The 12,375-nt window shown below is 50.5% G+C and overlaps 3 protein-coding genes across 26 annotated transcripts in view; 1 reads left to right on the top strand and 2 right to left on the bottom strand.

Moving 5' to 3' along the window:
* Positions 1 to 5,031, bottom strand: part of DNAJC7 (DnaJ heat shock protein family (Hsp40) member C7) — a 26,870-nt gene extending 21,839 nt beyond the window's left edge. For 2 of the 12 annotated variants that reach the window (XM_070227276.1, XM_070227274.1), the window contains exons 1-2: positions 4,990 to 5,031; positions 4,127 to 4,538 (exon numbers count right to left, since the gene is read on the bottom strand). In XM_070227276.1, the coding sequence (XP_070083377.1) occupies positions 4,127 to 4,203 (77 nt within the window). In that variant the 5' untranslated portion in view covers positions 4,204 to 4,538; positions 4,990 to 5,031. Of the gene's footprint in view, positions 1 to 94; positions 339 to 4,126; positions 4,541 to 4,628; positions 4,812 to 4,989 lie in introns of those variants that run through there. The other 10 variants (XM_070227279.1, XM_070227278.1, XM_001495382.6 and 7 more) reach the window with 8 other exon arrangements.
* NKIRAS2 (NFKB inhibitor interacting Ras like 2) lies at positions 4,757 to 10,992 on the top strand. The gene is made up of 4 exons (XM_005597387.3): positions 4,757 to 6,875; positions 7,875 to 7,982; positions 8,407 to 8,648; positions 9,266 to 10,992. Exons 2-4 carry the CDS (start codon positions 7,889 to 7,891, stop codon positions 9,503 to 9,505), a joined length of 576 nt encoding a protein of 191 aa, XP_005597444.1. The 5' UTR covers positions 4,757 to 6,875; positions 7,875 to 7,888; the 3' UTR covers positions 9,506 to 10,992.
* The window catches only part of ZNF385C (zinc finger protein 385C), a 51,575-nt gene continuing 50,130 nt past the window's right edge, over positions 10,931 to 12,375 (bottom strand). For all 13 annotated transcript variants that reach the window (XM_005597389.4, XM_023652520.2, XM_023652519.2 and 10 more), the window contains one exon: positions 10,931 to 12,375. In XM_005597389.4, the coding sequence (XP_005597446.1) occupies positions 12,139 to 12,375 (237 nt within the window). In that variant the 3' untranslated portion in view covers positions 10,931 to 12,138.

Below are 12,375 nucleotides of genomic sequence, written 5' to 3'. Positions count from 1 at the left end.
AATTGTCAATCCAATAAAACAAACAGGCTATTGGAACAACTAGCACTCTGAATCCTGCTCTCACTGCTGAAATTTGGACAGTTTAAAAGAATACCTGGAACGACCTCTAAGTAACTTCCACATCACTCAGCACTGGAGGAAGGGGACCAAACATTAGTGGAGTAAGGGAGAAATGGGCTCTCAGAGGGACTTTGCATCAGACCACAAGGCATCTAGGCAGCCGCTGGCCATTGTTCTCCAATCTTCTAAAGTCCTAGAGAAAGAAAGCAAAGGCAAGCGCCCAGTACTCAACTTTTAAAAACTTTTAAAATACTAGCTTGAATGGCTAATCTAATCCCTCATTGGCTGGAATGTACAATAAGGCTGGGCTTTAAGCCAATCAGAGCTGTGGTCGTTGGGAATGGACTAGACACTAGAGCAACTGCCACTCACTTGGCCCAACATTTTATTAACATTGCTCAATTTACCTCACTCTGGATAACACGTAGATCTGAATTAAAGCAGCAAAGAACAGAGAGACCCTTCTTCTATACTCTACCTTTCTCCAGTAATGATTATTTAACAATTTTGCCACTTAACATCAGGATTCAATTAATTTGCTGGTAGTCAGGATTCTGTATTCCTAGGTTTATTCCTTCCTTATCCGTGATTTTTCTGACCCATCTCCCATTTCTTCATCTCTGACCCCACACTTAAAGTATACCAAAATGAAAATGAAGGCTGAGAGCAGTGTTTCTCAATGATTTGGCCTTAAGGTCAAAGATGAATTTCCATTCAGCTTGCAGGCTTACTGAATGTCTAGATGCCTGCCCTGGAACTTTAAGAGAAAGTTCAGGGGGACAAATGCCTAAGAATTTAAAACAGGGTGAGGAAAAAGAGTGGGGAAAGCCATCTCCACAGGCTTTTCAATTAAGGCTACAAATTCCAAAGCTTCCCAAGAAGCTGCAGGAAACAAGTAGCAACTACAGCAGACCCTGGAACACAGATTCAGCGTTCAGTGCTACCCACCAACAACATGGATAGAGAAATAAAAGGCAAAATCCACAAAGAGTTTATAATAGCTAGGTACTAACAAAGGGCCTACTAATTACTGTTCTTGCTCACATCCATCAGGAAAACAGATACAGAGAAGTTAAGATTATCAGTCAAGGAATCGGGTAAGGATGTCCTGGTTCCTTAGTCTATGGCTCCCATTGGTTCTTCAAGGCCTCATTGTCCAGTCGTGCCAGCTATATGCTGTGACACAAGTGTTTCCTCTATTGATGAACAACTTGAAATCCTTCAATTTTACCATAAGAAAGACTACCTGTGGAGACCAAGCTGCCCCCCAGCCCAGGAGAGTGACCAGAGAGCCTTCACTCAAGACAAGTATTCACATATTAGATAAAGCAATCAGCAACTTCCCGGGAAAATGTGAGGCCTTAAATTAGCTGATATGTAAAACTTCTGAAATTTAGCCCTCTGGCTCCCAAGTAGCTTTATCTGTTCTGGTGGGCAAAGAGAAATAATCTTCATGTACAGAACCCTGATCTATTTTGGAGTGCCAACTAATACATCTTTTATTTTAGCCTCTCAGCTGCTATGGGGCAAAAAGAACTTTGTCAAAGTGACAGGCAAAAAAAATTGAAGTCCATTTCTTTTCTCTCTAGAGATTCTAAAGCTAAGGAAATAAAACATGGAGCTATTTAAAATGCTGCAACCATGATGTCCAGTGTCTTGAAAGCTCCTCTCATTTTGCCTCCTGTGGGACTGTAACAATTTAGCAGCAGCAGCAGGATGTCCTTGAGCCAACATGCAAGGAAGGAAGGACTCCATGCTGGACTTCACAAAAACAACCCAAGAGACTCATCAACTCCCGTGTCCCCAAGTGAACTGGCAGTCGGACTGTAACAAGAGACATGAACTTGGCCAAATGACTAACCAAGGCAGAGAGTAAAGGGCACTTGTAAAGGATGTTCCTATCCCTGCCCTTTGCCACAGCTACATGGAGGACCCCAAGATAAGTGTGAAATGTACCACCACCTTCCTCCAAGACTTTCAAATCCCCCACTCCATCTTCAGCATTGGAAAACTATAGGTAAACGAAGCTTTTCTTAGTAACAGATCCCAATGTTTACCCTCCTAAGGATGCCTTATATGGCAGAAAGTCAAACTGATTTTTATTTCACTACCTTTTCCTTTTGCTTTGCCCACACCTAACTGGTAGATGATAAACATCTATGTTTTATTATGTCTAAAAGAGATCTGTATAAATATGTCTATATAATACGTCACATATAAATATGTCATATAAGTCTATTTGGTAACAATGCATTTTTTCAGTTAAATTTAGTTATTTTTTCTTGGTGGCAGACAAAAAATTGTGCATTTTACAATCAATGACATCTTAAATTCCATGAAATAAGGCACTTAACATAAGTCAACACTCTCCTCCATTTTGTTGAACTGCTACCAAATACCATATATTTTTGTGTAACGTGCTCACACTACAGCATCACCAATTTTATGTTTTTTAATCTATCTTCAGGTTCATTTACTACAGTTCTATGATAAGAATATTCTCCAAGGCTGTAATTTTTTTTTTTTTAAGGAAAAGGATTTACTTTAAGATAGAGGGCTTTGAAGTGAAACTCAAATTAGGGACAGTCCTACTTCAGAGATTTATAACGGATGAGTTTTTTTTTTAAAAATTACATATAGCCCAAGTCCCTATGTATAGCACAAAGAACCACAGAACTCCTTCCAAAGTAAATCCTTACAATTAATTTAAGCTCTGTGTTGAGATCTTTGTTTCCCATTCTGCAGTTCCTTAATGATGCTGATGACGCTTAACTCTAAATACGTGGAAAGAACTAGGAATGATGTAAAAACTCAAAACTAAGAAGAGAGAGACTAGACTCTGATATCCTGACTTCTCTGATATCCCAGGGACCTATTACACTTTGTCCAGCCTCTCAGCTCCCAACAGGTCAAGGAACCTGGAACACTGGCTGCAGTCACTACCCTTAAGCTTGATAACCATTCATTCTGCTTCAATGAGTACCTCATATTTCTGGCCTGAATAGTAAAAACCCTCTGAATCTTGATTTCAGATCTCATGTACTAATTCTACATCACCACCTCAATCACCCAGACTGAAGCCATAATTGGATTGGTATAATGATACGAAATATATGGAAAGGAGACTGAGGAAATTGTAGTCAGTTACTTTGCAGTTGATAAAAAAAAAAAAAAAAAGGGCTCCAAGCTTCCAAAATCTGCTTGCTAATTCTGCTTCAGGATTAGAATAAGTATGACTACCCACAACTGTGTTCCAACCCCACTTCCAACAACCTGCCTTAGCTACAGCCAGAATCCAGAGTGTTCTCGAAAAACACTCACTCAGCAGCTCCCTTGGCTAGTCCGGACTGGCAAACTCGAGCCACTGCGGCTGCATAGCAGTGCCAACAGCGCCCAAGCAGCTGCCCTCCTCCTTGCTCCTCACTTAAGAAAGAACAGTCCTGGAAGAACGAGGAGCTTAGGAGGGAGGACGGAGGAAGGGTTTGACTTGTAGAGCATGAAACAAGCCCCTCACTCTTCCTTCTTTCTCTACCATCTTCGACTTCTGGCGTAACCGGGGGCGGGGAGGGCGACCAGGTCAATAATGGACACACAATCACCTCGGACCCAGACTAGTGCTCGCTGGGGTATAATTTCGGAGAGAAGGGGGTGAGGAGAGCACGGGCTTCGGAAACGTAAACTGCTGATAACAACGCACAGAAGTTAACAAGAGAGGGCGGGGGTCGGGGGCGATGTAAGGAAGTCGTCATCGTCGCCGCGCAGCCTCCCCCACCCCGCCACAGACCTCTCAGAGCCCCTCAGGGAACTAGCTTCCCTAGTCAGGACGACCTTCCTCTCTGCTGGGGAACAAGGCTGTGCCTCAGCTCCCCACCCAGGCGGAAGCGGGAGGGGAGGGCCGACCTCCGAGAGCGCCCCTTCAGGGGGTCCATCCGGACTTGATCTCAGATGGGGGGACGCGGAGGGCGGGGCATCGCCTCCACACCTAGGGGCTGTATCATGGCAGGGACGGGTTTCCCGGAGCCACGGAGCAGAAGCTAGCCCCTTCCACTACCCTGCCACCCGTTACCTCTTCGCTTCTTCGTCGTGGAGCAGCTCTGGCTCGGTCGCCGCCATTACCACATCGCACCCCGCGGCAGCCGCCATCTTACCGCCGGGACCAGAGAGCCGAGTGGAAGGCAGACGGTGAAGAGCACTTCCGGTCGGAGCATCGAGCAGCTCAGCGGCGCTGCGCCCAGAGGGGCTCCCTCGAGCCCGTCTACCAACGAGAGGCTCCGCTTGGGGCCAGAGTGGCCTTCCGCCCCCGGAGGTCCACGGTGGTCTCCGCGCCGGGGCGGGGGCGCAGGGACGGTTCCTGTGCGTAGGGGGCGCCACTTTACCCGTGGGTCGGTACAGGGGGGATGTCGCCTCTCTAGGTTTTGGCTTTCCTCAGTATTTCAAGAGCTTCGTTGCCATAGCAACTTCCAATCCTAGAGAATCTCCTGTAAGGTTCAGGGGAGTCTGAGTTGGGTGGGGACCCAGTGACCCAGGACTCTGGAAGGAAAAAGCGCCCGCACTACTGCCTTCCCGACCTTGAAGTGTGTCCACAGCTTCCTCCCGGGAAAGGCAAGAAGAGACACTTTGAGCCCAGTTCCCCCGCGTCCATCGGCCCCTGGAAGCCCTGCCCAACCAAGCCAGGGGAACGCAGGGCGTCTTCATCCCGCGCCTTTCATCCCCTCCAGATCTCCAAGCACCAACTGGTTCATCACCCTAATGACGCTGACCCCTTTATGAGGCTGCTTTCATGTCAGCTGCCTGGGAGTGCCAACTCAGCATTAAGGCTAGGGAGGGTGGCACGGCGCCCCAGACCCTGCCCTGGAGTTTATAAGGCAGCTCACGGGGTGAGGTCCCTGCCCCAGTGTCCCTCGTTCTCCCACCCCTCGTATAAACTACCTGCTCAGCACGCTGGTCTTGCCGAATGCAGTCTGGATTGGGAACTCAGAGGGCAAGGACACAGCCTAACCGTTTTTGTAGTACTTCCCTCACCCAAACAATAACACTTGTGAACCTGAATTAAATTCGGGTTTTCTGAGGTTAAATTGGGCGGATTTGAGGTTAAAAATTTAAAGCTAAGGGGAACTAAAATAAGAAGGGGGTGTGGGCACTTAAAAAGGATCTACCCTCTTCCTCTAGTAAAACAGAATGTGCCCTTGTCCGTAGGCTGCTTGCATGGTCCCTGCCTATCACAGGGCTAAGGGAACGAAAACACACTCAGCCCTGGGTAGGGGAAGGTGGGAGAGGCTCAGTGGGTTGGAGGAGAGGTCATTCATCCAGCCAGTCATTCGATAGCCCTCTTCAAAGTGCCCACTCCCCCTACTTCAGTGTGGGATGGCACAGACTCACAGACCACCTGCCCTGCCTGCCGATGGCTCACAGTCTACAGTCTAATGCAGGCAGTCTTTCACCATCTTCCCACTTTGTGCTCTCTGCATCTAAGGCAACTCATCTACTCCGACAGCTTTATCTGTCAATGACTCTCAACCCAGTTGACATCTCCAACCTAGACCTCTTTTTCTGAGTTCCAGATCTGTATAACCAACTATCTACTGGATAGCTCTTGGATGTTTCACAAATCCCCAAGGCTTAACATATTTAAACTGAACTTGTCATTCTCTCTCCACTCCTCAACAACAGAAAAACCAAATGCGGTACTTGATTCTCTTTTCCCGAATTCCTTATCTTGTTGATTGGATCACCATTCATCTGGTCACCAAATGAGAAAGACGGGAGACATCACGATCTCCTCCCTCTTTCTCACTCCTGACTCCTAACTTATCACCAAGTCTTGTTGATTCTCCTACCAAATGTCTCCCAAATCTATCTATCGCCTTTCCATCCCTTTCCAGGTTCTTGTAATTTTTTAAAAACTTGGAATACTACCGAAGTCTTCTAACTGACCCCCCAGTCTCATCTCTCTCCAATCTTCAGACTTCTGCCAGAGTGACCTTCTTAAAGCAAAAATTGATGTCACTTCACTGGCGTAAAACCTATCAATGGCTTTCCACTGCTATTAGGATACAGTTTGAACTTTTTGGCCAACCACCTAAGGCCTTTGGTTATTTGGCTCCTTTCCACCATTAATATTGAACTCACGTCTTTGTAGTTCCAGAAAATGCCATGACTCTTGCCATGCTTTCTCCACCCTTTCCTCCCAAGCCCTTCAAACCTCAACACAGACATGACCTCCAGGGAGTTCTCCATAATGCCCACTGCCTCCAAGTTAAATGCCCCTTTGCTGTGCTCCCATAGCACCTCTGTGATAGGTCTTGCCATGCTATACTGTAATTGTTGGTTTAGATGTCTGCCTCTTCTAGACGGTGACGTTCTCATGAGCAGCTACAGTGTCTAATTTGCTTTTTCTCAGCTTTTGGTCCTGTACGTGGCACAGAGTAGGTGCTCAGAAGACATCTGAGGAATAAACGATTGAATAAACGAAGTGTTACTGTATTATGGTACCCTTTAGAGACAGAACATTTCTCTATCTGGTGCATCAGACGCACCAGAACAGCACGCCGCGTCCGGCGAGCCTAGAACCGTGTGCACACAACCTCCGCCTCCAGGTCTCAGCCGTCACTTCCCCCGCCGGCCTCTGGGGGCGCTGTGAGGACGGCGCCCACTCCCCACCGCCGGAATTTGTCTTGCCGGACGAAGGCTGGGGGGCGGGGCCAGCGGAGCCTGGCTCGACACGGAAGGACGGAGCCCTTGCGACCGCCTTGCCCCGCCCGTGGTCCCCGCGCTCCTGGAGGGGCCCGGCTGGGGTGCTGCAAGGGCCCCGGGAGGTACGGAGCTGGCAGGCTGGGATCGGCCACTGCGTCTGGGCCGCTTTAGGTGGCAGGTTTCTGTCGCTTGTGATTCCCTCTTGGGGGTCCCGTCGTGGGGAAATCTGTGGCGGAGTCCCCACTGGGCGCTCCCTTGGGGTATCCCTTAATTGCAGGGCTCCCTACGTACATGGGGCCCCTTGCGGGGGTGGAGGAGGGTCTGACTCAGGAGTTTCCTCTGGAGAGGTTTCTGTTTGAGACCCTTGTGGGTGTGTTCTCTCTATCTCTGCTCTCCGGGGAACTCTTCGTCTGGGGCTCCTTCTGGGAAGCCTGTATTTGGGATGTTTTCGGGGAGATCTCTGGGGCCGCTTCGGAGAAGGAGTTTCTGTGTCTGAGCCTTCTCATCTGGGTCAGTCGAAGGGTAGCAAAAAATTATCTCCTTTCCGAAGCCTTTTTTCTTTAGATTCCTTCATTCCTTTCTTGTGTGTTGTTCTTAGCCATGGACTTGACTGGGAATTAGAGGTAATTGATTGTTGCCTAGGTAAGTCATACAGGAAAGCAAAATATCCTCCTTATTTGCTCATTCTCCCCAGGAAGAGTGGCTTAAGACAGATCCACACAAAGTAGTATTCCTGCTTATTTCTCCATGGAGTCGTCGTTAAAGAGAGGAAGCTGAGCCAGAGCTCCCTTCAGCAACTGGTCCTCCGCATCCTTTGCACAGAGAAGGACTGGCCAGTGGTTCCTTTAAACTAGCAATCCTCTTCCTCCTTTATGGCAACATATATTGAGCACCTGCGCTGTGTCACTTCCTGGCCAGATACTGAGAATGACAAAGATCAATAAGATACAGCTTCCTGTCCAGTAGTGGACACAGACAAATGACTTCAATACATCCTGACTAGAGTAGGGGACAGTGCTGAATCCCCGAGGCTGCGAATTCGGTTCAGAACTTGGGCTCTCAGTTATGGGAGGTCTGCCCTCTTTGACCCCACCTCACCCAGTGTGCTTCTGTTCTTCAAGGTTGAAGGCTAAGCATGGGGAAGAGCTGCAAGGTGGTCGTGTGTGGCCAGGCATCTGTGGGCAAAACTTCAATCCTGGAGCAGCTTCTGTATGGGAACCATGTAGTGGGTGAGTGTTGTTGGGGGCGGGGAAATGGTGGAAGAATTTGAAGAATGAGGAGTAGGATTTGATCACAGCACACAAAAGCTTTTAGCTGTTCCCAGTGGTTATTACATCCCAAAGAGTCAGTCACATCTACATCTTGACCCTCAACCCTACAACACTGAAGACATCTGAAGGAAGGAAACCCAATATCCTAGATAGGGAGGAAAAGCTCCCAAGTCACACTTTTGCTTAGGATGGTATGAGCATGACATTAATATCTGTTCCCTCAAATCATTCCAGTCCTGCCACTCAGTCTCTGGCTCCCTCTCCTCAGCCCCCCACATTTCTCTCTCTCCCTATCTGGTCAGGTTGTCAGGATATACTCATTCATTCAGGTTTCCCATCTCCCTCCTCCCTACAAACGAGTTTTCTCCTCATTTTATCCCAGGTTCTGAGATGATTGAGACGCAAGAGGATATCTATGTGGGCTCCATTGAGACTGACCGGGGGGTGCGGGAGCAGGTGCGTTTCTATGACACCCGGGGGCTCCGAGATGGGGCCGAGCTGCCCCGGCACTGCTTTTCCTGCACTGATGGCTACGTCCTGGTCTACAGCACGGACAGCCGAGAGTCCTTTCAGCGCGTGGAGCTGCTCAAGAAGGAAATCGACAAATCCAAGGACAAGAAGGAGGTGTGTGTGGGATCCCCAGTGGTGAGAGAGCCTGGGCCCTGGGCTGCCTTGTGGTGGCTTGGCTAGGCTCTGTTTTTCATTCATTTGCCAGGACATGGGTTAGGAGCTAAAGGGGGATTGAAAGGCACTGAAAGGTGTCTTCACCCCCAGAGGTGGCCACATGTTGAGGCAGCTCAACCAAAGAGGTTGCTCTTCAGTTTAAGAGCTCCTTGACCTGAGGCATGAGCCCTACTTTCTTTATCATGATTCTGTCCTCTTAGCTATGAAGGCCCTGCTGTTCTCAAATCTCCCTTTAAGCCACAGGCATTCTGGGAGTGCTTCCTCACCAGTTGTTTAGCTAGAAACTGACTACTAGTAATGAATAAGCATGGGTAATATAGGGCTTATAATAAAACTCTTGAAGGGAGGGCCAGATGGAGGCCAAAATTTGGACAGAAAAAGAGAAAAGAGCAACCATCTCCCTCCCCCTAGTCTGTGATTTTTAATATAGGAAGAGATGAGACATCAGCCGTTGAGACTTTCCTTCTCCTAGGATTCCTAGGTGGTCACCAGCCCTCACACCCATTCTAGAGGTCCATGGTCCATCCACAGGCCTCTGCTCTGTCCCTCTTCCCTAGGTCACCATCGTGGTCCTTGGCAACAAGTGTGACCTGCAGGAGCAGCGACGTGTAGACCCAGATGTGGCTCAGCATTGGGCCAAGTCAGAGAAGGTGAAGCTGTGGGAGGTGTCGGTGGCTGACCGCCGCTCCCTGCTGGAACCCTTCGTCTATCTGGCCAGCAAGATGACCCAGCCCCAGAGCAAGTCCGCCTTCCCCCTCAGCCGCAAGAACAAGGGCAGCGGCTCCTTGGATGGCTGAATGGCTGCCATCCCTTCTTCACCTTCCCACCCCCATTCCAGCTGCTGGGGCTCTGGAAGATGGGTTGAGGGGAAAGGGGGGTTAGGCAAGCTGCCCTTCCCAAGCAGCAGGGGAGCCCCCCACTAGGACAGGCAGCTGAGCTGTCCCAGGATCAGGCTACTTTTGCTCCCTCCCAACTCTGAGAAGTGCACATAATCTAGGTTAGCGCCCCCAACCCCTACCCCCCACCCTCAGTTCTTATCCTGTCTGCCTTGCTGTGACCTGAGGCAGTTGTGGGTCAGTGTCCCTTCTACCTGTCCTGGACAGGAAGCAGAACTACCATGCAGAAGTGCCCAGTGTAGGGTCTGGTTCCAATCACAGGGGTCCCACGCCTCTGGGCTTCCTGCCAATGACACACACACACACACACACACACACACACACACACACACACGGCACTGGCCTAGACTAAAGGGCATTCAGGTATTGTGTATGTGTGTGTACGTGTGCACACGTGTACACGTGTGTGCATGCTAGTGTTAGGGGTGCCCCTCATCCAGCGCCCTGACATTTCTGCTGTCCTTACCTTGGCTGGAAGAAGCCAGCCTCTCGGGAAGTGTAATTTTCTGTGTTACCTCTTGCCCCATTGTTTTGCTTCCTCTTCCTGCTCAGGGAGCAGATGGGCCTCATTGGGTGAGGTGGAAGCGAATGACTGGGCTGAGTCACCCACTGGCTTTGTGACTCAGCAAGGCCTTTCCCCTCTCCCGGCTTCAGTTTTCTCATCTATGAGGTGACGGGTGTTGCTTAGATGACCTTCTAGATCCTCTCTAGCCCTGTGAGTTTATAATGCCCATGGCCTCCGGCTGGCTATGACTGTACCCTTCGCTTCTCCCTCTTCAAGGTGCTATGCCTACCCGTCCCGGAGGCTGGGACACTGCTCTCCACCAGCCACCAGGGGGCAGGAGCGCACTATCTGCTCTTGTTGCCAGAGTGGCTGCTCAGTGCCCAGTGGGGCACATCACACCCAGGGGGGCCGGTCTCCACCCCTTCCTATGGTTGTTTTCAGCTAATAGCTGGACTTCTATTTATAAATTACCTGTTTTAAATGAGCCTGCTGCCATGGTGAAGGCTGGACAAGGTGCTCCTCTAGCCCTTCCTTCTTACCTCAGATGCCTCAACAGAACAAGGCAAACCAGTAGCAGCTTCTCAGGAGCTGACAGATCTGTCGGGGCTCAGAAGGGTGGTGACACTCGCAACACGCTGCAAAGTGAGCTTATGACCCACAACTTCCTGTGCCCACTTCGTGCTTCTGCCACCATGCACACCTGGCACAGGTGAGACACTATAGCCAGGCAAGCTCCAGTACCCGTGCCTTCTCCCCGAGACGGGCGGTGAGCAGGGGCAGTTGGCCAGGGCTGGGCGAGGCAAGTTAGGGCGCGTACAGACTCGCGCTTAAAGTTCGTTTATTGATGCATTGGATACAATAAAACCACAACCGTTATCAAAAAGTTTCCCTCCCCCACCCTTTTCTTGCTTTCCCATTGGAAATACCTAAAAAAAAGAAAAAAGATGATACAGGTGGATACTGGCAAAGTCCCATATTGTGGGGTTTGGGGGTCAGTGCTGGGCAGGATGGGGGTTGTGGCATTAACTTTGACGGCACGAAAATGGGTCTTGAGAGTATATCAGACTGTGTCCCACCGCTTAGCTTCACAGTGAGGGGGCTTGGGGTGGAGGTTGGAGGAAGGAAACCCCTTGAGTGCTAGGGACCAGTTTGGGGTGAGGAGCTGGAGGGGACAGCTCTTTGGGAGCCCTCGGGGGCGGGGCGATCCGGTGTTAGCTGGGTCCATAGTCTGAGGGAGACCCAGTCCCCCCCTCCGAAGAGCTGGGGTTCAGGAAGAATCAGTGAAAGGCTAAGAGGCGAGTCCTTTTGTGGGATTCATCACTTCCTCTATTAAAACTGGGCCCAGCCAGAACATCCCCCTCACCTGCTCCTATCCTAGCCCCATCCTGTCAGAGCAGATGAAGCCCCCAAAGCTTTTGGCCCCACCTTAGCATTGCCCCCTTTCTCCTCCACAGACTTCCATCACGCCTCCACCGTCTCTGTCCAGATAGCCTTGCATCCACTCCAGCTTGAGACCTGTCCCTCATCTCCCGTGATTCTCCAGAGAAGCCAGTGAATGGGGAGGGCCTCCTTCCTGGGGCATGAGAGTAGAGGTCACAGCCTTGTACCCAGGCTGGAAGGAGTTTAGATTCCTAGGGCCTCTGCTATGTGAGTATAGGTCTTGAGTAGGGGAAATGAGAGCACCGTGGGGCTGGGGCTAGGGTTTTGCATAGATCTTGGGGATTTCTCAGTTTGCTCCCCCTAAGTCAGGCTGGGAAGGACAGGGGAGGCCAAGACAAGCCCTGGAAGGCCAGGGAAAGGAGGGTGGGGATGGATGGTCCTTAGGTTGCGGGTGGGGAGGGGATTCGTTCAATCTCCAGACTGTGTGAAGCACAGCTGCCCTTAAAACTAGCCGGCTCCTCCTGGATCAGGCAGAACCCCTAGGCTGTAAAAGGGGGTCCTTAGTGGGATGTAGGGAACCGAGGCATCTCGCAGAGAGTTGGAAGGGGAGGGCGAATGCTGGGACATCAGCCCTCGCCTCCCCCAGGGGCTAATACGGGGCAAAGACGATGGGTCCTGTGGCAGGGCGGACAGCTCCTGTTGGGGTACGAAACAGAGCTGGGCCCAGGATCGGAGCCGGGAAGAGGGTGGTGGCTGCTGTAGGGGCAGGCCGGAGGGCCAGGGGCCCTGGCAGGGCACAGATGGCTGTGGCTGTGGTGGGGATCGGGCTGGGCAGGAAGCGGGCTGCCAGTGTCTTGGTCAGTTGTTTCTGCAAGGCCAGTTTAGA

The sequence above is a fragment of the Equus caballus genome, chromosome 11 (assembly GCF_041296265.1).
Source record: "Equus caballus isolate H_3958 breed thoroughbred chromosome 11, TB-T2T, whole genome shotgun sequence".
In the NCBI taxonomy this organism is placed as follows: Eukaryota; Metazoa; Chordata; class Mammalia; order Perissodactyla; family Equidae; genus Equus; species Equus caballus.
Note: the sequence above shows the minus strand (reverse complement) of the source record. Positions and strands in the feature narration are given on the sequence as shown.

Excerpts from the sequence above, each read along its gene's own strand:
- NKIRAS2 (XM_005597387.3), top strand. The coding sequence starts at position 7,889 with ATGGGGAAGAGCTGCAAGGTGGTCGTGTGTGGCCAGGCATCTGTGGGC. Across the intron at positions 7,983-8,406 it reads GTATGGGAACCATGTAGTGG|GTTCTGAGATGATTGAGACG; the intron begins GTGAGTGTTGTT and ends ATTTTATCCCAG. Across the intron at positions 8,649-9,265 it reads AATCCAAGGACAAGAAGGAG|GTCACCATCGTGGTCCTTGG; the intron begins GTGTGTGTGGGA and ends CCTCTTCCCTAG.